Below are 24,563 nucleotides of genomic sequence, written 5' to 3' on the forward strand. Positions count from 1 at the left end.
TCTCATTTGTTTTTAGCCCCACAATCCACTACATGGGGTAGAGAGTGAAAGTTCTTTTCTGATTTCAAGAGTGTAAACGGGACACGCCTACATCCTTGCTCAAGGCTGTGATTTCTCTTTTTTATTTTTGGGACTTTCTTTCTCTTCTATTATACATAAATAAGACTATTTTACGTCTCTGGAAAAAACAATCTGTCACCCAAATAGTGGACAAGTTGGAGGTCCTGGCTCATTTCACATGGCCAACTTCCCTCCAGCAAAAAAATTTCTTGGGTTAGGGAGATAGCTCAAAGGGCTGAGCCTGCTTTAACAACACATTTAACTAATTAATCAATTATTTTTCATTTTGGGACCACTCCCAGCAGTGCTCAGGGCTTACTCCTGGATTTGTGCTCAGAAATCATTCCTGGTGGTGCTGGGGGGACTGCATGCAGTGCCGTGGCTCCTGAGTGTGCCTTGACCCCTGCACTGTCTCTCAAGGCTATGGAAGGTGGTCTGCACCGTGATCTTCACAGCAGTGTTTTTCACTAGAGCCACAACATGGAACATGAAAGTGCACCCACACAGACCGGATAGGAAGCTGTAGTTAGTGGAATACTCTGCCACTGAAAAGGATCAAAGTGCCCTATGGGACAAGGTGGAGGACCCTGAGGTTTATGTTGACTTATATCAGTAAGGAAAGAGAAGACGATGACTGGATGGTTCCACTAACATGTGGAATATACATAACTGAAAGAAAAAGGACTGGCAAAAGAACGATAAAACTGAGTTCTAGACCAGTGAAAACCATAGTGGTTACTGGAGAGGAAGTGGGAGAGTGGGGTGGGTGGAGGGCCTTTGGGTGGCGGAATGACACTGTGACCTTGGAGGTGGTAATGGTGACAAATACAGGGACATATAAAGCTAACTCAAATCTCCTTTTCCGGTCGAATTCACAGCTCTGCCCTGAGAGCCAAGGTCAGTCCTTAGGCCCCTAGAGAAACTAGCCACGCCCGCTTGCTTAGCTCAGTGCTCCCTGGGGGCTCTTCTGGCTCCTGGCAAGTGCATTCCACACTGTGCTTCTCGTGTTCCTGGAGCCCTGGAGAAGCCTGATCTGGGGAGCAGAGTGCAAAATCTGGAGAAAGACCTAGAAGGCAGACATTATTCTGTTGCTTCCTCTTGCCTTCTTTTTGCTGGCACATTCCACAGTGTTCTATGTGGTGCCAAGGATGGAACCCGGGGATCTCACATGCACAGCATGCACTCCTGTGCTTTGAGTCTTCTCCCTGGCCTGTGGTTTTTTTTCTTTTTTTTTTTGGTTTTTGGGTCACACCCGGCGATGCGCAGGGGTTACTCCTGGCCCTTCACTCAGGAATCACCCCTGGCGGTGCTCAGGGGACCATATGGGATGCTGGGATTAGAACCCGGGTCGGCCGCGTGCAAGGCAAACGCCCTACCCGCTGTGCTATTGCTCCAGCCCCCCTGGCCTGTGTTTTGATTTATTTTTGTCCTTGAATAAGAATTTGTTTCTGGGGGTCTGGAGTGATAGCACAGTGGGTAGGGCATTTGCCTTGCACATGGCCAACCAGAGTTCGATTTCCAGCATCCCATATGGTCCCCTGAGCACTGCCAGGAGTAATAGCTGAGTGCAGAGCCAGGAGTAACCCCTGTGCATTGCCAGGTGTGACCCAAAAAACAAAAAAGAAAAAAAAAGAATTTATTTCTGGGGCTGGGAAGATAAAACAGTGGGCAAGGCACTTGCCTTACACGTGGCCCATCTGGGCCCCCAGCATCCCTTATGGCCCCCCGAGCACTGTCAGGAGTAATTCCTGAGTGCAGAACCAGGAGTAATCCCTGAACATTGCCAGCTGTGACCCCCAAACAATAAAAACAAAAAATGTATTTTAGAGGACAGGACCCCTGAGTAAGTTCTATAAATCTTTAGACAAAAGAAACAAAGATTTTAGTTGAAAACTCTAACTCAAACCCTAAGCAGCCCTTGTGGCCTGGCCTCGCCCAGACAGGCCTCTGGGAATGGCGGTGAGAGGCTGCTGGAGGCCTCTGGTAGGAGGATTCAAGTCTCACCACAGACTGTGTTGGGACCTGCCCGGCCTCCATTTCCTCGACATGCAGTGGCTGACTAGGTCTTGCCATCGTCTACTACAGCTGGAGTGCGGGTGGGTTAGCACAGGACGAAAGATGAGACAGGCACTCTGGGTGGTCCTGGGGATCACTGCTGTATGTCTGGTGAGCAATGTCTTGAAGATGTGCATTATTCCATTTCTTTTTTTCATTTCTTGGCCACACCTGGCTGTGCTCAGGACTTAGTCTCGACTCTGAGTGCCAGGATTGAACCCTGGCTGAGCAGGTGCCAGGCAAGTGCCTTACTCGTTGCACTAGCTCTCTGGCCCTAAAACATTATCCCATTTAATATTTTTCTCTTGCGTGGGGAGGGGCACACCTGCCGGTGCTCAGGGCTCGTTCCAGGCTCTGCATTCAGGAATCACTCCTGGCAGGGCTCAAGGGGCATATGGGACACTGGGGATCAAAATTGGGTCAGTCAAGTGCAGGGCAAGCACCTACCTACTTGCTGTACTCTGGCCTCAAGGCTTAATCCCGTTCCATCCCTGCCTGTCCCCAGACCCCCTGTGTACATTCTGCTTTCCTGCTCCCTCTCCTTGGCGCCCCGGGGCTGCTGTGAACGCTGAGGTCGCTCTCCAGAGCTGCCTCAGCGTCCACAGCCCCAGAGAAGGTTTGGTGCTCTTCAAGGGCGGGAGGGGGCAGAGCTGGCCCCACAGGGCTGGCCGAGTCCTTCCTAGCCCACATATCTCCCTGAGGTTGTCAGCTGGACAGCGGTGGTGGACAAACACCTCCCTCCGCCCCAGCCTCCGCAGAGAACGAACAGTGTAGGAACCTGGAGGCCAGATTAGTCTTTGTTTTTGCTTTGCTGTTTTGAAGGGCAAACCAGAAACTAAGCCCAACACAAAAAACACGGCCAGCAGGGAAGGTGCACACGGATGGATGCTCCGTGCGCTCACGCCCACCTGGATCCGGCTGGCAGGATGCGCATCGTTCCTGAGCATGAACCCAGAGGATGTACCTGCCCGCGTCTCGCGCTCGCCCAGCCCTGTTCGCCTCCACCTGTTTTATTCACTAAATGCACCCTGCTTGGGCTGGGCTGGGTGGGTCAAGTGGGGGGGGCAAAGCCCCCGCCCCCAAATACCCTGGGCTTTCTGCATTAGGCGAGAGTAGTTGTGCCTCCTTTGTCACCCCCCCCCACACTTGTTAATGAGGCCCGAGCCAAGCAGTGCTGGAGTCAGCAGGGGCCACTTGCAATGCTCAGCCCACATGACAGAGGTGACAGTTCAGGGCTCCCCAGGGCCACACAGTGATTCTGGGTGTGTGGGGGGCGGTCGGGTGCAATGTGGTGCTCAGAAGCCAACGGGGCCTGCACACCCCTGGTTGTGCTCTCTCTGCTCCGTAAGTTTCTGGGGCTCGGCATTATCACTGGGTTCTGAGCCTGACGTCGCTTTACCCTCCAGGCCTCTCAGCCGATCTTCCATTCCGGAGGCCCCTCCCGCCGATGAGTGCTGTGCCCAAGTCTGTGCACAGCCACGCTCCCCATGGCCACGCTGAGATGAGAACACCTGGGCACACACTGGCAGGGAGTGCGCCTCAGCCTGGCACCAAGCCTGTGAAAAAATCTCTCAGTTGTTTTCCTTCCCAGCAAGACCCGCTGAGGGTGGGGAGGGAATTCTTAGCCGCTGGCAGGGGCACGCTCCACTCAAACCAGTGCTGAGAGGAGACAGGTGCAGGGAACCAGAACTCCAGCTGCAAACCGGTACTGGACACAAGGTGCTGAGCAGGTCCAGTTCAGCCAGTCTGCCTCACATCTGCACTAGGAGGCCAGGCAGAGGAGCCTCAAGCCTACATGCACGCGATCCAGCGTTGTAGTCATCTCTCCGGGCCTGGCCACATTTTTCTGTGGAGGTCACACCTGGTGGTGCTTAGGGTTGACTCCTGGTTCGCAGGGATTACTCCTGCTGGCTCTGGTGCCAGGGACTGAACCTGAGTTAACCATGTGCAAAGCAAGCATCCTGCCTGCTGTACCATCCCTCCGGCCTTGGGCTATGCTTTTTATTTATTTATTTATTGCTTTTTGGGTCACACCCAGCAATGCACAGGGGTCACTCCTGGCTCATGCACTCAGGAATCACCCCTGGCGGCGCTCAGGGGACCATATGGGATGCTGGGATTTGAACCCGGGTCGGCCGCGTGCAAGGCAAACGCCCTACCCGCTGTGCTATCACTCTAGCCCCCTATACTTTTTATTTATTATTATTTAAAAAATTTTTTATTTTATTGAATCACCGTGAGAAAAGTTACAAAGCTTTCAGGTTTAAGTCTAGTAATATAATGATCAAACTCCCATCCCTTCACTAGTGCACCTGTTCCCCCACCAAGAACCCCAATATATCCCCCTCCCCCCGCCCCCGCATCTGAATGGCTAATGATCTTTACCTTATTCTCTCTATACTTTGGATACATTCAATATTTCAACAGAGAACTATTATTATTTGGAATTTCCCCCCAACAATCAAACCTGCTGAAAAGGCATCATTTGATAGTTTGTTGAGAATGAAGATTATAGGAGAAGATTATAGGAGATTATAGATTACTGTCACGGCTGCTCGGTTTTGGATTTCTGTTGTTTTAGCTCAGTTTACAGTCTAGATGTATTTCTATAAGTCTCTGGGTGCCAAAAGGGGTTTGTAGACCTATCGGATCATAGTCTTTAAGGAGCAGAGGGACGGTGTCGTGCGTGGCTGCTCCAGATCTCATCTGGGAGGAGAGCGTGCCAGTAACACCCCCATCCCATGATCTCTTGCACGCCACGTCACTACAAGCTCGTACCTCTGGGTTGTGAGTGGGCGATACTTTTTAAAGTGGTATTTAAGCAATTCTTTCAACAGTGTCTAAAGACAGGATGTGGTAAAGCAGTAGAGCACTTTTTTTTTTTTGCAGTGTGAGGCCCTGGGTTTAATTCCAAGCACTACAAAACAAACACATCCCACCAAAACCTACAATTAAACAAAAATTATTTTAAAGAATCCCTTAAAATTCACAGCTGTTGGCTATCAGACACTCCCCTCCCCCCTTGCTTTTGTGCAGGGTCACAGACAGGCTTGTGGGAGGCCTTGCTCCTTCGGCTGCATATCTACATGATGGGCTTATCTACATGCATATCTACATGATGGGCTACACACTGGCCGAGGCGCTCACATAGTTCTGTTGTGGTGCTTGCACAGCTGGCTGTGGTGAGGACAGGAACTAGCTGTGGCCCCAGGTTGAGAGCAGAGTTGCCAGGACTGCTCATATCGCAAAATAAAGAGCCAAATCTTACCCTTGGCCATTTTCCAAATGATTCCTAAGGAATCACGTAGATTCAGGACCGGGAGGAGACACATGCCAGGAGGTTCACGTGGGCACCAGCCTTCCTTTCTGGCTGCCCAGTGAAAACCAGCACCTTACGTCCTGACACTGACGATCGGTGTAAATGGCAGCTGGGTCCTGTCTGAGCACAAATCAAAGCTGTTCCTGAAGAAACGGTGCTCAGCAGGGGCACAGGTAACCACCCACCCTCACTGCCTTTCCCAGTGACCAAGATCCAGCCCTCCTGCAGAGACCTAGGAAGATGGGCTGGCTGTATGTTCCTAGTGGACACACCAACATCTGTGTTGGCTCACTCTTCCTTCTGGAAGAAGCTGGTGCTGGGAAAAGTCACTTCTGTCGTCTCCTGGTCATCTCTCTCCTTGCTGTTGCTTCTCAGGAGAGAAGCACCGCACCTTTGGGGTCAGCTCTGCGCTAACAGGGCAGTGTGTGGAGGGAGAGGGCAAGCGGGGCCTGCCTCCACCAGGGTGAGCAGTGGAGATGGAAGCAATGTTTTGGCCTGTGGGTCACCCCGTCGTGATGGGCACAGGGTAGGTGATGCTCACGGCTCAGTGCTCAGAGGATCATGTGGTGCTGGGAATCAAACCTGGGCCTTCTGCAGACAAAGCATGTGCTCAGCCCTCTATAGTATTTCCCTGCCCGCCCCCCCCCATAAGAGTTTCAGTAGCGAAGAAAAAAGTGTCGGCTAGGCTCAGCCTCCCCACTGGGGCTAAAGAAAGTAGATTGGCCCCAACTCTGCACTGAGCATCTCTGTAAATAAGACACAGGCTGATTGAGGCCTAAAGGCTACACAGCCCGAGTACGGCTGCCAGGTGAGTGGTGCCAAAGGGCAGACGCAGGCAGGAGTGGAAGCAGGACTCAGGACTGCTCTGACACAAAGAATCGTCTTTCGAAGAACTTCTCTGCATGAGGAAACTGGGGTTTGGCATTCCAGAGCAGTTTCCTGCCACACTGCTGCCTCAGACACTGTTTTATATGAGGGCACCTGCTGGCTGAGCCAAAATGAAATGGAAGATTTAAAGAACTAACACCAACACAATGAATGTTGTTTTTGTTTTGCACTTGGGTCACGCCTTTAAAGAACCGTGTAATACCCACACGTGTGCGAAGGTGGGCAGGAGAGAAGGCGTGGCATCAGGTCCCTACCTCCTGCCAAGTCCAGTCAAGACTCCCTGGGGGAGACGGGTGGCGAGGCAGTGAGCAGGCGCCTGAAGGCACACGCCAGCCTGGACTCGACCCTCAGTTTCGCAGACAGCCCCCGAGCAGCACCAGCGAAGGCTTCTGAACACAGAGCCAGGAGCAACCCCCTGAGCCCACCCACCGAAAAAGGGAAAGAAATTCACCAGGGGGCCCTGGCAAAACCAATCCCACACCCAAAAAAAGAAAAGGGAAAAGAAAAAACAGGAAAAAAGAACAAAAGAAAAAAAAACACACTGGATTTCTTTTAAAAATTTTTTATTGCGCATAAAATGATCCATTCCCCTTTGAAGGTCAGTTGTTACCACCTTTAAAAAAATTTCTCTTTAAAACTTTCTTCTTCCTGCCCCACTGAAAAACTGTCTTGTTTGGGAAGGACAAAGAGTAGTCTATCACTGCTGATTAAACTAGCTGAAAATGATTCCTGGGGGCAAAGGGCCCAAAACATCATTTGAGCAGGACTGGAACCCCACCTAGCACTGTGGCCACCCCAACTCAGACTGCGCCTGGTGACAATGACCCTCACTCCCTGTGGTGCCAGCCACGCAACTGCACCCACGCAAACTCAGGCATTTCAGAGCTCTCTCTGGATCCCTCGATTCGAGGGACCTTAACTCTTGTGGAGAAAGTCTGCCTGGAGCTGCATGCATTCTAGAGTTGGAGAGCGCTTCAAGAAGCACGCCAACAGGGTGCTCGATAAACTGCAAATGAGTGGTTATAAAGTGGGAGTTGGGAAAGGAAGTGCTCCCCTGGGTCTGAAGTCCGTGCAGCTGGGAGGAAAGGTGTGGGACATCTTGCAGGTTTGTGAATATTTGGAGCTTCTCTACTGTCTTCCTTCAGCCCCCCCACCCGCTCCCCATCAGTAGCTGCAGGCTGCAGTGTGTGCGTGGGAGGACACAGTGTGTCAGAAGGTCGCAGCCGGGACAGTCGGTCACATCTACAGCAGAGCACTGTGGCCTCCCTCTTCCGGGATTCGCAAGAGACAGAGACAGCTCTCCAGGGTGTGGCCGATGTCAGCAACAGCGGAGAGGGGACAGGGGGAAGGGAAGGGCTACCCAGGAGGAAAAGATCTCGTCCTGATCCAATTTTATTGGAAGGTTGGGGTGAAGAGATGGAATCGAGAATTCCCTCCTCACCCCCTCTTGAAGAGAATAAAAAATGGAGACTCTGCCCCAGCAGAGAGAGGTCAGAGCCCCGAGATGGTGGCGGGCAGCACGTCTGGGTTCCGCGGAGACATCGGCAGCTTTGGACAGAGAAGAGTAAGACAGATTCTTCCCTCCGCTGTGGTTGGAATGAATGTTCATCTCGAGGCACAATGTGGTTCCCTAGGAAGTTCCAAAGCCAACCCGTCTTTTCCTTGAGAAGTCCCGGGCCTGCTCTCTCCACTGCCCCCTCCCCAGAGCGGGCTGCAGGGAGCACCAAGCTTGGCCAGGCACTGTGGGACATTCCCGCAGGCTGACCACGCATTCTGAGTGGATCAGCCTGGCCCTTTCTCACTCTGGATTTTCTCGGACAGTGGCTCTGACTCTAGACAGCCAGGCTTTGGCTACGTCATGAGAAACAAAGTTTGGCTCAAGGAGCTAGTGACATGGTGCTTATCACCCCGTCTTCCCACGAAGATCTGGGGACAGAGAGGTTTCATCACTTCGGAGAGCAGGGCTGGAGGCTCATCCTGGAGACTAGCCCAGATCCCACGCCCGCCGCAGCGTGGTCTTCTTACTCGGGGGGGACCCAAGGCTGGCTCGAGGGAGACCTCAGCGGCCATACAGATAACAAGGCCCCACTGCCCTTCATCCCAGCCAGCCCGTCACAGTTCCTTTAATAAATGTCATGGGTCATGGGAGGTGAAACCCTGGCACTCAAACTGAAGGGGAAAAATCAAATGGTCCCACAGAGCCGGACGCCAACAGGAGGGGCCAGCAGCCTCCCCCACAGTGGCAACTCATCCTGGACAAATGGGTGGTGCAGGCAAGTTTGGTGGCAGAGTGGACAGTGGGTGGAGAGTGGGACAAGAGCACAGGAGGGGACAGAGAGCATGCGAAAGGCCCACACGGGCTCTCGGCTGCTCCGATGCCAGCAGGGTCAGTAACACTATGAAGAAAGCTAATAAATAGGTGACGTAACAAGTGTCTGTGGGTGTGCGGGCCGGGTCAACAGACCCTCTGCTGCTTCTACACCAGGTGCTGGGTGATCAGTGTCTCTAGTAAAGATAGAAAAATGAAGTTGCTCTGTTCAAGTATTAAAAAAATAAGTTAAGTTGACAATAAGGGTACGAAGTGGCTGAACATCTCACCAGGTGGTCAGCTTCATCTCAATGTGCAAACATAGGAAAAATGCCAAGGATAAGGCTGATCTCCTGAGCTGATGTGAAGCGCCAAACAGTGACAGCGCCCTGTCAACTGGGGCTTGAAATATGGAGCCTCAACCTTGTCCCCCAAAGTCAGTCTTTTCCAGTGTCAAAATGGTCGTGAATTAAAAGCAAAACGCAGCAATCCACAGGCCTCAGGCCGGTGCAGAGAAGCCTGTGATCTGGCCTCCTCAGGCCCAGTGTGCAGGGGAACAGCCCCTCCGGGCCTCCCTCCTTGCAGGAGTCCCCAGAGCACCCAGCTTCCCCTCGTCAGCCACGGCGAGTGTCCGGGGCTGGACTCACATCTTGCTCTCTGGGCATGTTTTCATTTCTTTGGTGGCGCTTTAGGGAGCACAAAAGAGCCTGCAGCCCCCGCGTTCTCATCTGTGCCAGGTGACATGTGGGCAGGGAGCGTTTTCCTTTCACATCCGAGTCAAATGCTCATGTTCCCCATCCTGGGCCGGGAGGGCACGACGGGTCTCTCCAGGGAGGTCACGTACCTCGATGGTCACCTTCCCTGCGGCAGTGACGTGGTGTGCTCACGTCCACAAGAGGCACATGGACACGAGTACAAACTCCCAGGAGGAGCTTGGGCCTGCTCAGGGCACAGGCCCAGGATCTGGGACAACCCAGCCCGGTCAGGTGGAGGCGACAGCACCAGTCCGTGCGGGGAGACGGGAGCTCAGGACCAGTTCAGGCTGAAGCCCTTGGTCAGCATGACGGCCTCTAGGTCCTTGTCCTCCTCCTTCTCCCGGAGCCGCTGCTCCTCCAGCAGGGCCACCAGAGCATCTCTCTGCTCCACCACCTCCAGCATCTCGTTTAGGATCTTCTTCTCCTCTGACAACTCCTCCTCAGTCTTCAAGTGATCTGTGCAGGAACCAAAGGAATCAGGTCTGCAGAACAGGGGCCGCGGGCCGGCCAGCTCCCGGCTGCAGCTCACCCCCGGCCTCACCTTCCACTGCCATCCGCTCCCGCAGCTCCTGCTGTAGTCGGCTCTGCCGGTCTTCCAGCTCCAGCTCCCGGGCGCTGGGGTGGGAGAAAACCAAGGCACAGTGATGGGGGAACAACCACCTTCACCCCCCAAGTTAAGGAGGAACTCCTGCAGTGACAATGGCCCCAGCCTCAGGTCACTTACAAGATCATCAGCTCCGACTCGTAGCGCACCATTGCATTTTTCTCTTGCACCAGCTTGAACCACTCCTGCATCAGCTTGGGGTCGTCCTTCTTACCCATGCCTGCTGGGGGGAAGCTTGCGTCAGGCTGCCGAAGGGTCTGTTGCCTTCCCCGGCCGGCAGGAACCATCACACTGGGGCAAATGTGCAAAGAGCCGAGCAAGATGCTGCCGGAACACTCCCAAGCCAGGTCCCAGTTTGCCTGCAGCCAGTGGTGGGGCGGGGGCGGAGCTGTCCTTCCCCAAGAAGCCTGCACTTGCCTCCCTTTGTCCTGCCCACACTGGGCCCTCTACCATGGGGGATCATGGTCACAGCTGGTCTGGCCTCCCTGCTCAATGCTTTTTTCCTCTTTCTGATGTCAGGAATTGGACCTAGGACCTCACACATACAAGGCCAGACTCAGTCACTGAGCTCATCCCTAACCCTTCTTTGGTACGGTTTAAGTTTTTTTGGGCACACTTCCCCATCTTTTTGCTCCCCGCAATTCATTTCATGTTTGGTACTAGGATTTTGTTGAAGAAATGACTCTACCTGAACAAGACAACTGTGGATTCATAAAGGCTCTGCCCTCCTTGTAAGTTCCACTCATTAGCCCAGCCCTTCCCTGGGCTCCTGCCCCTCTAGGCAAGCGGCATACTTGGCTCACTTCTCTGTACTCTCACCAGGGAAGTATCTTTTCTCAGCCTCTGGTCTGTTTGGCTTCATGACAAACTCCTTCCCCAATGTTGGCCGAAGCGACAGATCCCATAACAATAGTCAGGTTCTCGCCAAAGGCAGACAAATGCCAGCAAACCCCTGACACTCGCTGTTCTGACCTGATCCTGACAGCAGGGGGTCCAGGCTGCCTCTCATCGACTCATGACTTGTGCCGACATGCTGACATCCTGACTCTCTGGGCTTTGGCACAGACAGATGGAATTTTGATCACCAACCATCTTGAGAAGCTCAGGAAAGCTACGAACTCACCTAGAAAAGTGCACAGGTGCACACTGCCAACTCCTTCACACAGAACTTCAGGGTGTTCATGGGCTCCCTGCAGTCCAGCCCCATGTTAAGAGGCTCTGGCACGGGAGACCCTTCAAAGCCCCTTCCATCTTATGAGCTGCTCGGCTGGATGCTCCATTCCAGTCAGGACCAAGCCCAGAGGTGCGTGCAGTGGCCTGAGGTGGGGCAGCCCTCAATGGGAGGCTCCTGACTGTCTGCCTACTTGCCTACTTGCTTCTCACCCGACTTCCTTGCACACGGTCAGACAAAGCTCTCCGCACTGGTATGTGCTTGACACACACGAAGCCCAAAGCCAGTTAGTGTCTCACTGGAGCCAACTGGGCAGAGCTGAGGTGACTGTGCTCACACAAGCAGGGGGTTCGTGTCTGTGACATGCCCTCGTGCCCAGGCAACGGGGTGCCATGGGTGTGCGTCTGGGTCCTACCCTGCAGGATGGAAGCTCCCTCCCACCCAGCTGAGCCTGCTACGGGGAGCACATGCCCAGAGTGTTAGGGGACCAGGGCTCTCCTCTCCCGACCCAATGGACTTGGTTCTTCGGCTTTTAAAGCAGCCTATTGCTCAGTTCCATGCATTCCTTTCTGAGCGTCTCTGCACAGTGTGCCCACATGGCTATGGAGGATGGAGCCCTGAGGCATGCAAGCTGTCCGGCGCTGCACGTGGTGAGCGCACTATGACCTCTCCCCCTCCTCCCCACCCCCCAGGTGCAAGGACAAAAGATCCCACTAGGAGACATTCAAACAGTGCTCATGAGCCATGGGAGAGACTGTTCACAGCCAATGAGCAAAGGTATATGAAGGGCGGGGTGAAAGTCAAACGTGAGAGCCATGGAGAAGAGAGTAGAGGTTAGCAGGGTTAGTCATGACCACACTCCTGCCCCGTCCCACATGCCTTTTCAATGACAATTTTATCACAACAGATTTCAAATCAGACAAAATTTAAAATAACACACACACACACACATACACACACACTCAGCAAGACACAGGGCAGAGAAGTTCGGTTTCAGTGGTTGTTTTGGAAAAGAGCTTGGGGCGTCTGTGTAGACCAGTTTTTGTAAGGACAGTATTCCTCGACTCCACCAATACAAAAGCTGCCTGTGGCCCTGGCCCCTCTAGCTGCTGGACGGGAGAGTAAAAGGTGACCGTAAGGGCGGCAGTACTGCAGCCAGAAAGGCAGGCTGTGACTGCAGGCTGTCTGGCTCTACTCTCGCCCCAGCCCTCCCGAGTCACAGGGATACTGTACCTTGGAGCAACTGCCGCAGACTCAGGGAATTTTGCAGCAGGGCTATGAGACAGAGAGAAAAAGAGAGAGAGAAGAGAGAGAGGGGATAGGAGAGGAGAGAGAGGAGAAAAGAGAGAGAAGGATAGAGAAGAGATAAGAGAGCGAGCGAGAGAGGGAGAGACAGAAAAGAGAGGAGAGCGAGAGTGAGAGTGAGAGAGGGAGAGGGAGAGAATAGTTGGGCTGAGTCCCTTTCTGAGTTCTGCTGCTTGGACCCCGAGAGGCAGTGGGACGAGGTTGGGGGAGTTACATTACCTTCCTGGACACAGCAAGGGCAGAAGGAGAGAGGTCTACGCCGTGGAGTCCCGCCACTGGGCTCAACTTCAAAAAGGACCAAACAAGAAAGAGGAGGAGACGGAGAAAGACAAAAAGGAAGAGGAAAAAGAGGAGGAATTTGGAAGTGGAGAGGGACAAGGATAAGGTGAAGTAAAAAACAAGCAGAGGACAAAAGGCATAAAAGTGAGAAAGGAAAAACAGGAGGAAAAGCAAAAATACAAGAAATGGAAAAGCAGAAACAAGGGAAACAGTCTACAAATGAATTAAGTCCTTTTTCCAGCAGGGAAACTGAATAGCAGGCCTGGCGGCAGGGCAGGTCTGAGGGCCCGGGAAGGCTGGGTCCAGCACGCACGGGTGGGGGTGTCTCTTCTCCCCCCCGCCCCACTAGGAGGGCAGTGACTGTGGAACCACCCCTGGTTGTCTTTTGGGTTTTAAGCTCCCCCCCAGAAAGTCTGTACCTGGGGCTGGAGAGACAGTGCAGGGGGTCAGGCACTGGCCTGACATACGGCTGGCCCTGGCTCGACTCCTCAGTACCATATATAGTCTCCTGAGCACTGCTAGGAGTCACTCCTACCCCTGAGAACCACCAGATGAGGCCCCCCCAAACCCAACACCTCTTCTCTGCCTCCCCCCACAAAGCTTATGTCTGTGGAAGATAATTAAATTTCGGAGCTCAGATTGCTTCCCAGGACCGAGAAGCAAATCCATGTGCAATATTCTCAGACGTCACCATCAACATACATGCTGGAAGACTAATTCTGAGTGAGTACTGGAGGAGGGAGTGGCGACACCCCCGGGCCAGGCTCACAGCAAGGGGGTTGCACCTACCCTGGGGCAGGCTTCCTGGCCTCTGACCTGGGCACTGCCCTCCACTGTGAGCCAGGGCTTGTTTGGGAAAATGTATCCCCCACACATGCTACTGCATCGGTACCACTACCCCCCTCTGCCAGGGAGAGTCACCCCCTTGCCTCCATTTGATGCCACCATTGGGGAAAGTTTCGTCATTCTTTGGACCATAAGACCAAAATGGGGTGAGTTGACAGGACGTGCCAAAAACTCGCAGTAACAATGGCGATTAGAGCTGAGGAAGACAGTGCATGGACAGACATCTCTAGGACCAAGGGACACCTGATGGGGACTCAAGGAAGAGGGAGAGGAGCTCAGCAAGGGACCATCACAGAACCACAGGACACACACAGGGGATAGTGCCAGGGAAACTGCCTTAGCACTGAGGGGTGGGTGCGGAGCTAGGGACGCCCAGTCTAACAGGGCTCCCAGAATAGCCCAGCTTGAGTCCACAGGGAGGCCCTTTACTCAGCGACTGCATGAATGCCTGTGCCTATCACTGTGTTCTCTCGAGTGCTCTGGCCTGTGAATCTGATAGTGAGTCAAACTCAGAACTCAAGTCAGAGTGGGGGTGTCAGTGCGGAGCGCTGCCAGTGGGGAGTACATGGGAGAATGGCTCCTTCCTCCTCACAAGCCGGTCTGCGCCGCAGGGCTCTACACCAACGTCCTAGTTTTCAAAGCTCCTAGAGTCTATGTTGGGACTCAGGAGAAATCCCACAAAGTGCAACAAGCACTGTCACCCTGCTGGCACGAGCCCCACACACCAGGTGTGCACTCTGGGTGCTTGTTGGTGGAGAGTGGCAGGAGTGCAACCAGGTAGCTCCCCAAGAAAGGACCTGCCGGGGGCTGATGCATCTCCACTTTCAGGACAGCATGTAATGTAGCTTTTAATTCCTTTCAGGGAGTTCATGTCGCCCATGTCCTTATACATTCTTGCTATGAGAGAAACAATGCAGCAACACAATATTTTCACAACAGAGATTAGGAAACGCTGTGAACAAACCCAGTTAGAAAGGAACTGGGTGAGCCTCCCCAGGCATCGCTCTCCGCATGGCATGGTTCCCACTTTCTCTCTTTTGTTCCTTTTCTGCTGGTGAATCTTTTCTGCCAGATTCACCCGGGTCTTATACAGGCCAAGTGCTCAAGTACTGAGCTACATCTTTGGCCATTCAGGCTTTTGAAACTTTACTGTATGCTCCGAAATATCCGTAATATATTATACTACTTTTGTAATTAGAAAAAATACCCAATGAATATTATTTTGAAAGAAGAAACCAAGTGTGTGTGTGTGTGTGTAGGGTGGGGGGAGAGTCAAGTGAGGGGACTTCTACTCCAGACTCAAATCCTAAGTGAGCAGGCAGGGGAGTATTGCTTTGGAGTAATTTCTTTGCTTTTATGGAGATGAGTGAAACAGAGGCTATGGCAGACAGACCCTACTTTTAAATACCAGGTGACAGCTTTCTGTTGCTTTCTAAAAAGCACCATACTGGTCACTCTCCAAACCACCTGTGTCTGCTGGCCTCCAGCCACCCCTCTGATGTCCATCCGAACATTGTCCTGCTGGACACTTGCTCCCAGCCGGGTCACACACTCACTCCAGTTTCTTTGCTGCTTCCCTGCCTGCCTCAACCCAAGCAGATGGACTCAGTTCACTGCCGCCAGCAGAGCCTCAGCACCCTTCTCCTTCACCTGTGAGGCAGAGGCCACATTCCGTCAGAGCCCAGCGGGGTGCAGAAGGAGCACTGGCCTCTTGGGTAGTTTAAACACCCTCACTGTGTTATTCATTTGACCTCCACTCTGGCCTTAGTACCTAAGTAGGTACTGATTTCTCTGCTTTCAAACAAGGGATCTGAAGCTCAAAGAAGTAAAATAGGGGCCCCTGAGAACAAGTGTGGGGCCTTGTTCTATCTCAGGCACTCATCTCTTCCCACTCTCCTGCTCCCAACTCCTGTTTGGACAAAGGAGCCCTCCGGAAGGCTGGAAGCCCCTGGCTAGTGAGTGGGCCATGGGGAAGTATTGGCGGGAAGCAAGAACACACAAGTCCCAGTCTGTAACGATGCATTTCCTGGCGAACACTGGCTCTACTCTCACTGTCACAGGTGCTTCCAGAGCTGGTCACCACTGATCACTGCATTCTCACTTGAGAACAAATTCCAAAACACTAAACTCATCAATATTATAAAATACTACCCTCATAGACTCCAATTTGCCCCCAACCACACACCACTTCCTATTTGATACATTGTTAATTTGCTTCATATGAATATCTGTGAAGCAGACGCATGAGTGCTATAGCACAGCAGCTAGGGCTTGCCTTGCATCTGGCTGACCTGAGTTTGGTCCCTGGCACTTGATATGGTCCCCTGACCCTGCCAGGAGTGATCCCTGAGGGCAGAGCCAGGAGTAAGCCCTGAGCACTGCTGGGTGTGACCCCAAACCAACCAAACAAACAAAGGAAAAAGAAAATCTGCAAAGCAGGGATTGGAGAAATAGTTCAAGGGTTAAGACACTTCCTTGCATGTGGGGAAAACTGGTTCCATTCTGGGAATGACATAAGATCCCTCTAGCATCAGGAAGGGAACCCAAACGCAGCACCAGGAGAAACCCCTCAGCACTGCTAGGTATGGCCAAACCTTGCCCCAGCCCCCATCTGTGAAGCAGGACAGGGGCTACCTCCAGTTATACTTCAGAAAGTTCCATACAGGGGTTGGAGAGATGGTACAGCAGGCTGGGCGCTTTGTTTGATTCCCGGCAGCAGTGATGGTTCCCCAAGTCCGTCAGGAGTGATCCCTGAGCACTGCCAGGCAGAGCCCCAAAACAAAACAAACAAAAATCTGTCTATAGGAAGAGATGGTTCTGACTTCCTTTCGGCACTGAGCAAGGGGCTCTAAGGTGTCTCGGGCAGAAAGAGGCATGTTTCGCATTCGTATTAGGAGATCTCTTTCCCACTAAGGGCATGAGAAGCCTATCTGGGCTGGCTCGGTCTCATGCGGCCCCCATTAGCCGGAGGCAGACTCCGTTCTTCACAGAAATGCTTTGCACTTACGGAGAACTCACCTTGTACTGCATCAGAACTTAACCTCCACACGAATGCTGGGGATAAAAACAGCCTCAAACACGCAAGGAAAGTGTTCCAACACTGAGCCACAACCCCAGCACACAATAACTTTTTGTTTTGTGGTACTCAGGGCACTATATGGGATGCTGGGGGTCGAACCCGGGTCAGTTATGTGCAAGTCAAGTGTCTTACCTGCTGTACCATCTCTCTGCCCCAAACAATATCTTTTTTTGTTTTTATTAATGGTATTGACTCACCGTGAGATAGTTACTGTTCACAATAGCCAAAATCTGGGAACAACCCAAGTGCCCTAGAACAGATGACTGTTTAAAGAAACCATGGTACATCTACATAATGGATTACTATGCAGCTGTTAGGAAAGATGAAATCATGAAATTTGCTTATAAATGGATAGACATGGAGAATATCATGCTAAGTGAAATGAGTCAGAAAGAGAGGGACAGACATAGAAGGACTGCACTTATTTGTGGAGTATAGAATAACATCACATGAGGCTGACACCCAAGGACAGTAGATACAAAGGCCAGGAGGATTGCCCCATAGCTGGAAGCCTGCTTCATGAGCAGAGGGGAGAAGGCAGATGGAATAGAGAAGGGATCACTAAGAAAATGATGGCTGGAGGAATCAGTCGGGATGGGAGATGTGTGCCGAAAGTAGATAATGGGCCAACCATGATGACCTCTCAGTGTCTGTGTTGCAACAATATCTTTTTAATACAATTTATAGTATAGATACCACCAACACATTTTTATTCATTGTGTTTCTAAGAAACATCAGGGGTACTACCTTGATGTTTGGTAAGCCAATCTACCAGATTAAATTTGACGGAAGAGGATCGGGAGAATTTTCTGGTGGTTAACGTATAAAGATTGGAGTTTTCACTTTATAGTTGTTATTCAGAATACGTGATTTGATCAAATTAATTGGGCGGACTCAGCAGTCGCTCACACAGGCAGGAAGGTTTCTGCCCGGCACACTCAGTCCATGCACACATGTACCTCTGGGGAGATATGGCGGGGGGAATAAAGTTCACTACACCCCCCCCCCCAACCTGCCCAATCCAACCCCATAACACGAAAGAAAAGCGTGTAGGGCCACAGAGATGACTGACTGGGCTGAACCCTTGCTTTGCATGCAGGTGGCCTGGGTCTGACCCCAGCAACTCAAACCAAACCAAGCCAAAGATGCATGTAAGAACAGAACGCATCATGGCTCTCTGGCTTAGTTTGGGGGCAATGCCTGGCAATGCTCAGAGGCTACTCCTGGTGGGCGTTCAGGGGACCATGAGATGCTGGGATCAGACTCAGGCCACCTGACGCAAAGCTCCTACTTTCGGCAACTCTGCAGACATGCCCATAAGCTGCCTCTGGCTGGGGCCAGATCATCTCATCATCGGCCACAATCCAGAGCTGCATGTTTTTGCCTGGAAGGGAGCATAATGTGACACATGCCTTAACCATGCCACCGGACTCCATGCCAGGCTGTCTCATTCAGTGTGCCCCAGAGGGTGACAGGTGAGACCTCTCCCTGCCCCAAGGAACCCAGCCCTCACATCCGAAAGCCTCCAGAACTCAACTACCGCCATGCTCACGGCCGCTCTCCACATGCTTAGGCCAAACCTCGCTCATGAATGAACCTATTCCTGGACCGCAACAACTCATACCTCACACCACCCACAGTCCAAGAGTACTGTACTGCATTTGATGGGATTTAAAGCTGGAGGCAACCAATCTTAGAGGGAAATAAATTTTTTACACACACACACACACACACACACACATACACACACATATGTATGTATAAGCACACAAGGCTCAACCTTTAATAACCTGTTAGTTAGTGATGTCTTATAGAAGGGGTCAATGGCCTTTGGGTGAAATACCACAATCTTCACACTCTTTCCTCTAAGGAAACTTTTTTTTTTTTTTTGCTTTTTGGGTGACACCCAGCATTGCACAGGGGTTACTCCTGGCTCATGCACTCAGGAATTACCTCTGGCGGTGCTCAGAGGAACATATGGGGTACTGGGAATTGAACCCGGGTTGGCCATGTGCAAGGCAAATGCCCTATCCACTGTGCTATCACTCCAGCCTCAAAGAAAACATTTTTGTAGCATTTTCAGTGGTTTTTCATAACAAACAATACAAAATAAATTATTTCATTTCTGCTCTGGGACAGGGGTTGGGGTTCAGGATGAAAACATGTGAAATACGGTGGTGGGAAGGTGTAATGGTGGTGGGATTGGTGTTTGAATATTAAATGTAATCAAATATTGCGAACTACTTTATAAAATAAAATTACTAACCATAAAAAAGAGAACAGAACACACACACACACACACACACACACACACACACACACACACACACACACACACACACACACACACACACCCCAGGATAGTGCTCAGACCAAGTAAACATCTATCTACAAACCTACCAATTAAATTATGGGAAGGAAATTAAACGAAAGACTCAAAAAGGAAGGTGAGTGGGTCAGTCCCCCACTGCCTCCCACCCTATTCACCAGAAATACCACAACGCTGCCTTTTAGTGCTTTGCTTACATTTATAAACCATTCCACCTTCTCTCAATCTCTCTTTGAGACATAAAGTTGAGAACTGTGTCCTTTAAAATCCAGTGCATATATATGTATTTTTATTTTTTGTCTTTTTGGCCACATCAGGCGGTGTTAAGGGACCACTCCTAGCAGGCTCAGGGGTGCGTATATGGTGCCAAGTATTGAACCCAATTTGGCTGCACGCAAGGCAAGCGTTTTACCTACTACACTGACCCAAAGTGCATATATTTTATTTATTTATTTATTTATTTTTATAGTCTAGGAGTCTCTTTATTTTTAAACAAACACTTCTCATGCCATGAATTCATAGGGGATGGGCCCCAGCAGCTCAGGTTCCTTTCCATTGGTTCTTACAAAGTGGGCTTCTCTGGGTGGAGCAGGCTGGCGCTTCAGTTGAACCCAAGTCCCTTTCTCTTTGGCTTCCTTCTTTTTTTGATCATTTTCCTTCACCCGTTTCAGGAAGCTGTCTCGACTCTTAGAGTGCTTAATATGCTCAATGCGGACATTAATTCTCTTGGCAAGAATCTTGCCCTTATGCAAGGATGGTTTAACATCCAGAAATCAATCAACATAATCCATCATATCAACAAAAGAAAAGATAAAAATCATATAATCATATCAATAGATGCAGAGAAAGCATTTGACAAGATCCAGCATCCGTTTATGATGAAAACACTCACCAAAATGGGTATAGAAGGGACCTTCCGCAATATAGTCAAAGCCATTTATCACAAGCCTATGGCAAGCATTGTCCTCAATGGGAAAAAACTAAGAGCCTTCCCTCTGAGAACAGGGACGAGACAAGGATGCCCACTCTCTCCACTTCTGTTCAATATAGTACTGGAAGTACTTGCAATAGCGATTAGGCAAGAAAAAGATATTAAGGGCATTCAGGTAGGAAAGGAAGAAATCAAGCTCTCACTATTCGCAGATGATATGATACTATACCTAGAGAACCCTAAAACCTCTACCAAGAAACTCCTAGAAACAATAGAGTGGTATAGTAAAGTTGCAGGCTACAGAATCAATACCCAAAAGTCCATTGCTTTCCTATATGCAAATAATGAGAGAGAAGAAAGTGAACTGAGAAAAGCAATCCCGTTCACAATTGCGCCTCAAAAAATCAAGTACCTTGGAATCAGCTTAACAAAGGAGGTAAAGGACTTGTATAATGAAAACTATAAAACACTACTTCAGGAAATAAAAGAGGACACAAGGAAATGGAAAGACATCCCCTGCTCATGGATTGGAAAAATGAATATTGTCAAAATGGCAATTCTCCCCAAAGCATTGTACAAATTCAATGCGATTCCTATAGGGATACCCTTGACATTCTTCAAAGAAATGGAGCAAGCGCTCCTGAAATTCATATGGAACAATAAGCCCCTACGAATAGCTAAAGCAATCCTTGGGAAAAAGAAAATGGGAGGAACCAACCTCCCCAACTTCCAACTCTACTACAAAGCGGTAGTCATTAAAACAGCATGGTATTGGAACAAAGGCAGAGCTGCAGACCAATGGAATAGGGTTGAATACTCTGACATATACCCCCAAATATATGATCATCTAATCTTTGATAAGGGAGCAAGAAATGTGAAGTGGAGCAAGGAAAGCATGTTTAACAAATTGTGCTGGCAAAACTGGACAGCTACATGCAAAAAAATGGACTTAGACCTCCATCTATCACCATGTACAAAAATCAGATCAAAATGGATTAAAGACCTCAACATCAGACCAGAATCCCTAAGGTACATTGAAGATAAGGTCGGCAAAACCCTCCACGACATTGAAGCCAAAGGTATCTTCAAAGCTGACACGCCACTGGCCAAGCAAGTGAAAACAAAGATAAATAAATGGGACTATCTCAAACTAAGAAGCTTCTGCAACTCAAAAGAAACAGTGACCAAAATACAAAGACAATCTACAGAATGGGAAAGGATATTTATGCAGTACCCATCCGATAAAGGGTTGATAACAAGGGTATACAATGCACTGGTTGAACTCCACAAGAAGAAAACTGCCAACCCAATCAAAAAATGGGGTGATGAAATGAACAGACACTTTTCCAAAGAAGAAATCCGAATGGCTGAGAGGCACATGAGAAAATGTTCAACATCACTAATTATCAGGGAAATGCAGATCAAAACAACAATGAGATATCATCTCACACCACAGAGACTGGCCCACAGCCCAAAAAACAAAAGCAACCGGTGTTGGCGTGGATCTGGGGAGAAAGGGACTCTCCTTCACTGCTGGTGGGAATGCCGACTGGTTCAGCCCTTTTGGAAAACAATATGGATGATTCTCAAAAAGTCAGAAATTGAGCTCCCATTTGACCCAGCAATACCACTCCTGGGAATATATCCCGGAGAGGCAAAAAGGTATAGTAGAGATGACATCTGCATTTCCATGTTCATTGACGCTCTGTTTACAATAGCCACAATATGGAAAAAACCAGAGTGCCCGAAAACAGATGATTGGCTAAAGAAACTCTGGTATATTTACACAATGGAATACTACGTAGTTGTCAAAAAACATGAAGTCATGAAATTTGCATATAAGTGGATCAACATGGAAAGTATCATGCTGAGTGAAATGAGTCAGAAAGAAAGAGACAGACATAGAAAGATTGCACTCATATGTGGAATATAAAGTAGCTGAGAGGTACAAGCTTACAATGTTGAGATTCCTGGCAGACATTTCTCTGGACTTAGTTACTAAAATACTAAAATACAGAAATCCAAAACTATGCTGCTGCTAGTGTGGCCTCCTGACCTCGTATCTCTTCATTCTCAGCAATGGAAAACAAATTACCAAATGCTTTCTTTTCAGCAGATCGACTTTAGGGGGGAGAAAATCCAAATCAATAATAGTGAATTTTTTTTGTTTAAATATTGAATGTAATCAAAGTAAAGTGAAATTAAAGTGAAATTTACCAGTTACACATGCGGGGTGGCATGTGGGAGGTGAGGGGGAGGTGGGGGGGAGGTATATCGTGATTCTTGGTGATGGAATATGTGCACTGGTGATGGGATGGGTGTTTGAGCATTGTATAACTGAGACTTTAACCTGAACGCTTTGTAACTTTCCACATGGTGAATTAATAAAAGAATTAAAAAAAAAAAAAGAATCTTGCCCTTGACTTGTTTGTTAACGACAATGCCAACAGCATGATGGGTAACATTGTAGACTCTTCCAGTTTTGCCATGATAACACTTGTGGGGCATTCCTTTTTGGACTGTGCCCATTCCCTTTATGTCTACGATATCACCTTTCTTGTATATACGCATGTATGTGGCCAAAGGAACAACTCCATGTTTTCTGAAAGGTCTAGAGAACATATAGTGAGTCCCCCTCCGCTTTCCCTTTGTGTTGGTCATTTTGGCGATTTACTGGGCGCTGGCAGTTCCCAAAGTGCATATATTTTAAATGAAAAATACTTCAGAAGATAAATGCTTTAAATCTACAGGTTTCTAGTCACCCATCTGCCTTACTGTGGCAGCTGGGCAGGGCAGGCTGATTCTGTTCAGGGTCCTCGGGAGGAAGAGATTAAGTGGAGTTAGGTTACTTGGGGATTCTTCATCTCTCACCTGAGGTGCCTTATGTGTCTTTTAATGGTTTCTCTGAAATCACAGGGTCTAAACTGATGTGAAGGGATCTTTGGTCTTTATACTCTGGCTCAAAAAGAGACTATGTTAATAGTTTCAGAGCCTAGGAGCCAGCTGGGAACCCCCTGAAGCACTATGATTGGAGGTGAGCCGGGCAGGACCAGCTGTCTGGCTTCCACAGGGCAGAAATCAATCCCCAAGAGTTACTTGGAGCTTTTGCATCTCCACAAAAAACATGAGCACCAGGTGTCCAGTAAAGGGGTTTCAGATGCGGCCTTTTGAGAACACAAGAATAGACTAGCAACTGAGTTTTACACGTCTGGATTTCAGAAGTGTGACTCCACAGTCTCCTCTTCCATAATAATTATTAGCAAATATTCCAAGAATAAAACAGCAGGAACTGGAAAAGGATCTATTTCCCTCCTTCGGCTTTACACACACAGATCAGAAGCCTGACTCTAAGGATGAATGAGGGAATACACGTAGGAATGGATGTTTCCTTCACGCTTTATAGGGCAGAAATAGCCTCTCTGTGGTGAGCAGAACCCATAAGAAAGTTTAAACTGTATGCAGAAGTCACAGTGCACCAACAAGAGGACATGATGCGGGTCCAAGAGATAGTGCAGGAATCATGATGTGTTTGACTAGGGGGGGTCTTTATAATTCAGAGGTTGTACTCGGTTTCTTGTCGCTGATTTCTTTCTCCATGGAATTTGTTAGAATCCTAAATTTAAAGGCTATAGCTTGAATCCAGGGACACAGAAACAAAATAACCCACTACATTTTATCTCGGAAGCAATGTGGCCAACCAATACAACGTGGGGCAGGAGAGACGGCACAGGAGTTCAATCTGGGCACTGCTGGGGACCCTGAGCACGGAGGCAGCAGCAGGTTCCAAGCACTGACTGATATGGCTCATCCTGGCCCCTCCTCCCCACAAAAGAGAAAAAAGATAACAAAGGAGGTAATCTGTGTAGCAACAGTATCCTGAACTGTGTTGGATTGGGACGGTTTAAAGAAATGAGCTTTGACAGGTCCTTTTGGAAGACTGTGAATTAAAGTAATTTTTTCCCCTTCACACACTGAGGTTTGTTCAGAAATGATATATAGTACACCCCTTCCCCGCCACCTCCCTCCCCCGGGAGTGTTAGGAGGAGGTGGGAAAGGAGTCAAGGATATTATACAGGGGATGGGACTTGTTAACTGGAATGGAAGCATCGGCCCTTTTGCAGCATACATGGTTCAAGAGAGTGGAAGAGGCTGTGGGCACAGAGGCAGAGTGGCAGGGGCCCACGGGGCACGGGTCAATGTGCAGAGTCCAGCCCAGCTGCTCACAGGACTGAGAGCTCCTTCTCTGACACGGCCTTGTGTTCCAGCTGGAATCACTCACCCCTACGTTGGGTGTTTGTATTTTGAGCCATCCCTGGCAATGCTCGGGAACCATGTGGTGCTGGAGGCCGAGCCTGGACAGGCCCCGTGCAGGGCGAGCGACTGTGCTCCTGTAACATCTCTTAGACCTTTGGTTGTTAAGTGAATGGGTTAAGAAGTGACTCTTAATTTTTTTTGTAAATGAGCAAAATCATTTGTCAGATTTCCTGCTTTAAGTCACCTCTAGACCAGGCGTCTTCCAGGCGGGACTACATGGCGGGATGCAGGAACTCCATGAAGGTGCCCGAGTCCCTGCTGGTTAATCCTGGGAGCAGCTGCTGGCGCTGCTTGTGACCACATGGCAACTTTCCAGGAGC

General features: G+C 49.9%; 2 protein-coding genes across 16 annotated transcripts in view; both read right to left on the reverse strand.

Annotated features, from left to right (window-relative positions):
* Positions 1 to 6,868: 6,868 nt before the first annotated feature.
* Positions 6,869 to 24,563, reverse strand: part of MICAL3 (microtubule associated monooxygenase, calponin and LIM domain containing 3) — a 233,191-nt gene continuing 215,496 nt past the window's right edge. For 8 of the 15 annotated variants that reach the window (XM_055126758.1, XM_055126755.1, XM_055126746.1 and 5 more), the window contains 4 exons: positions 12,685 to 12,750; positions 10,110 to 10,212; positions 9,927 to 10,000; positions 6,869 to 9,841 (listed from right to left, as the gene is read on the reverse strand). In XM_055126758.1, the coding sequence (XP_054982733.1) occupies positions 9,657 to 9,841; positions 9,927 to 10,000; positions 10,110 to 10,212; positions 12,685 to 12,750 (428 nt within the window). In that variant the 3' untranslated portion in view covers positions 6,869 to 9,656. The remainder of the gene's footprint in view (positions 9,842 to 9,926; positions 10,001 to 10,109; positions 10,213 to 12,684; positions 12,751 to 24,563) is intronic. The other 7 variants (XM_055126753.1, XM_055126750.1, XM_055126757.1 and 4 more) reach the window with 3 other exon arrangements.
* Positions 12,759 to 23,214, reverse strand: LOC129402069 (60S ribosomal protein L21-like). The gene is made up of 3 exons (XM_055126761.1): positions 22,354 to 23,214; positions 22,274 to 22,279; positions 12,759 to 19,741 (listed from the first exon to the last, which is right to left on the reverse strand). Exons 1-3 carry the CDS (start codon positions 22,588 to 22,590, stop codon positions 19,502 to 19,504), a joined length of 483 nt encoding a protein of 160 aa, XP_054982736.1. The 5' UTR covers positions 22,591 to 23,214; the 3' UTR covers positions 12,759 to 19,501.

This window comes from Sorex araneus, chromosome 2 (assembly GCF_027595985.1).
Source record: "Sorex araneus isolate mSorAra2 chromosome 2, mSorAra2.pri, whole genome shotgun sequence".
Classification (NCBI taxonomy): Eukaryota; Metazoa; Chordata; class Mammalia; order Eulipotyphla; family Soricidae; genus Sorex; species Sorex araneus.

Coding starts and splice junctions, on each gene's coding strand:
- LOC129402069 (XM_055126761.1), bottom strand. CDS start 22,590: ATGACCAACACAAAGGGAAAGCGGAGGGGGACTCACTATATGTTCTCT.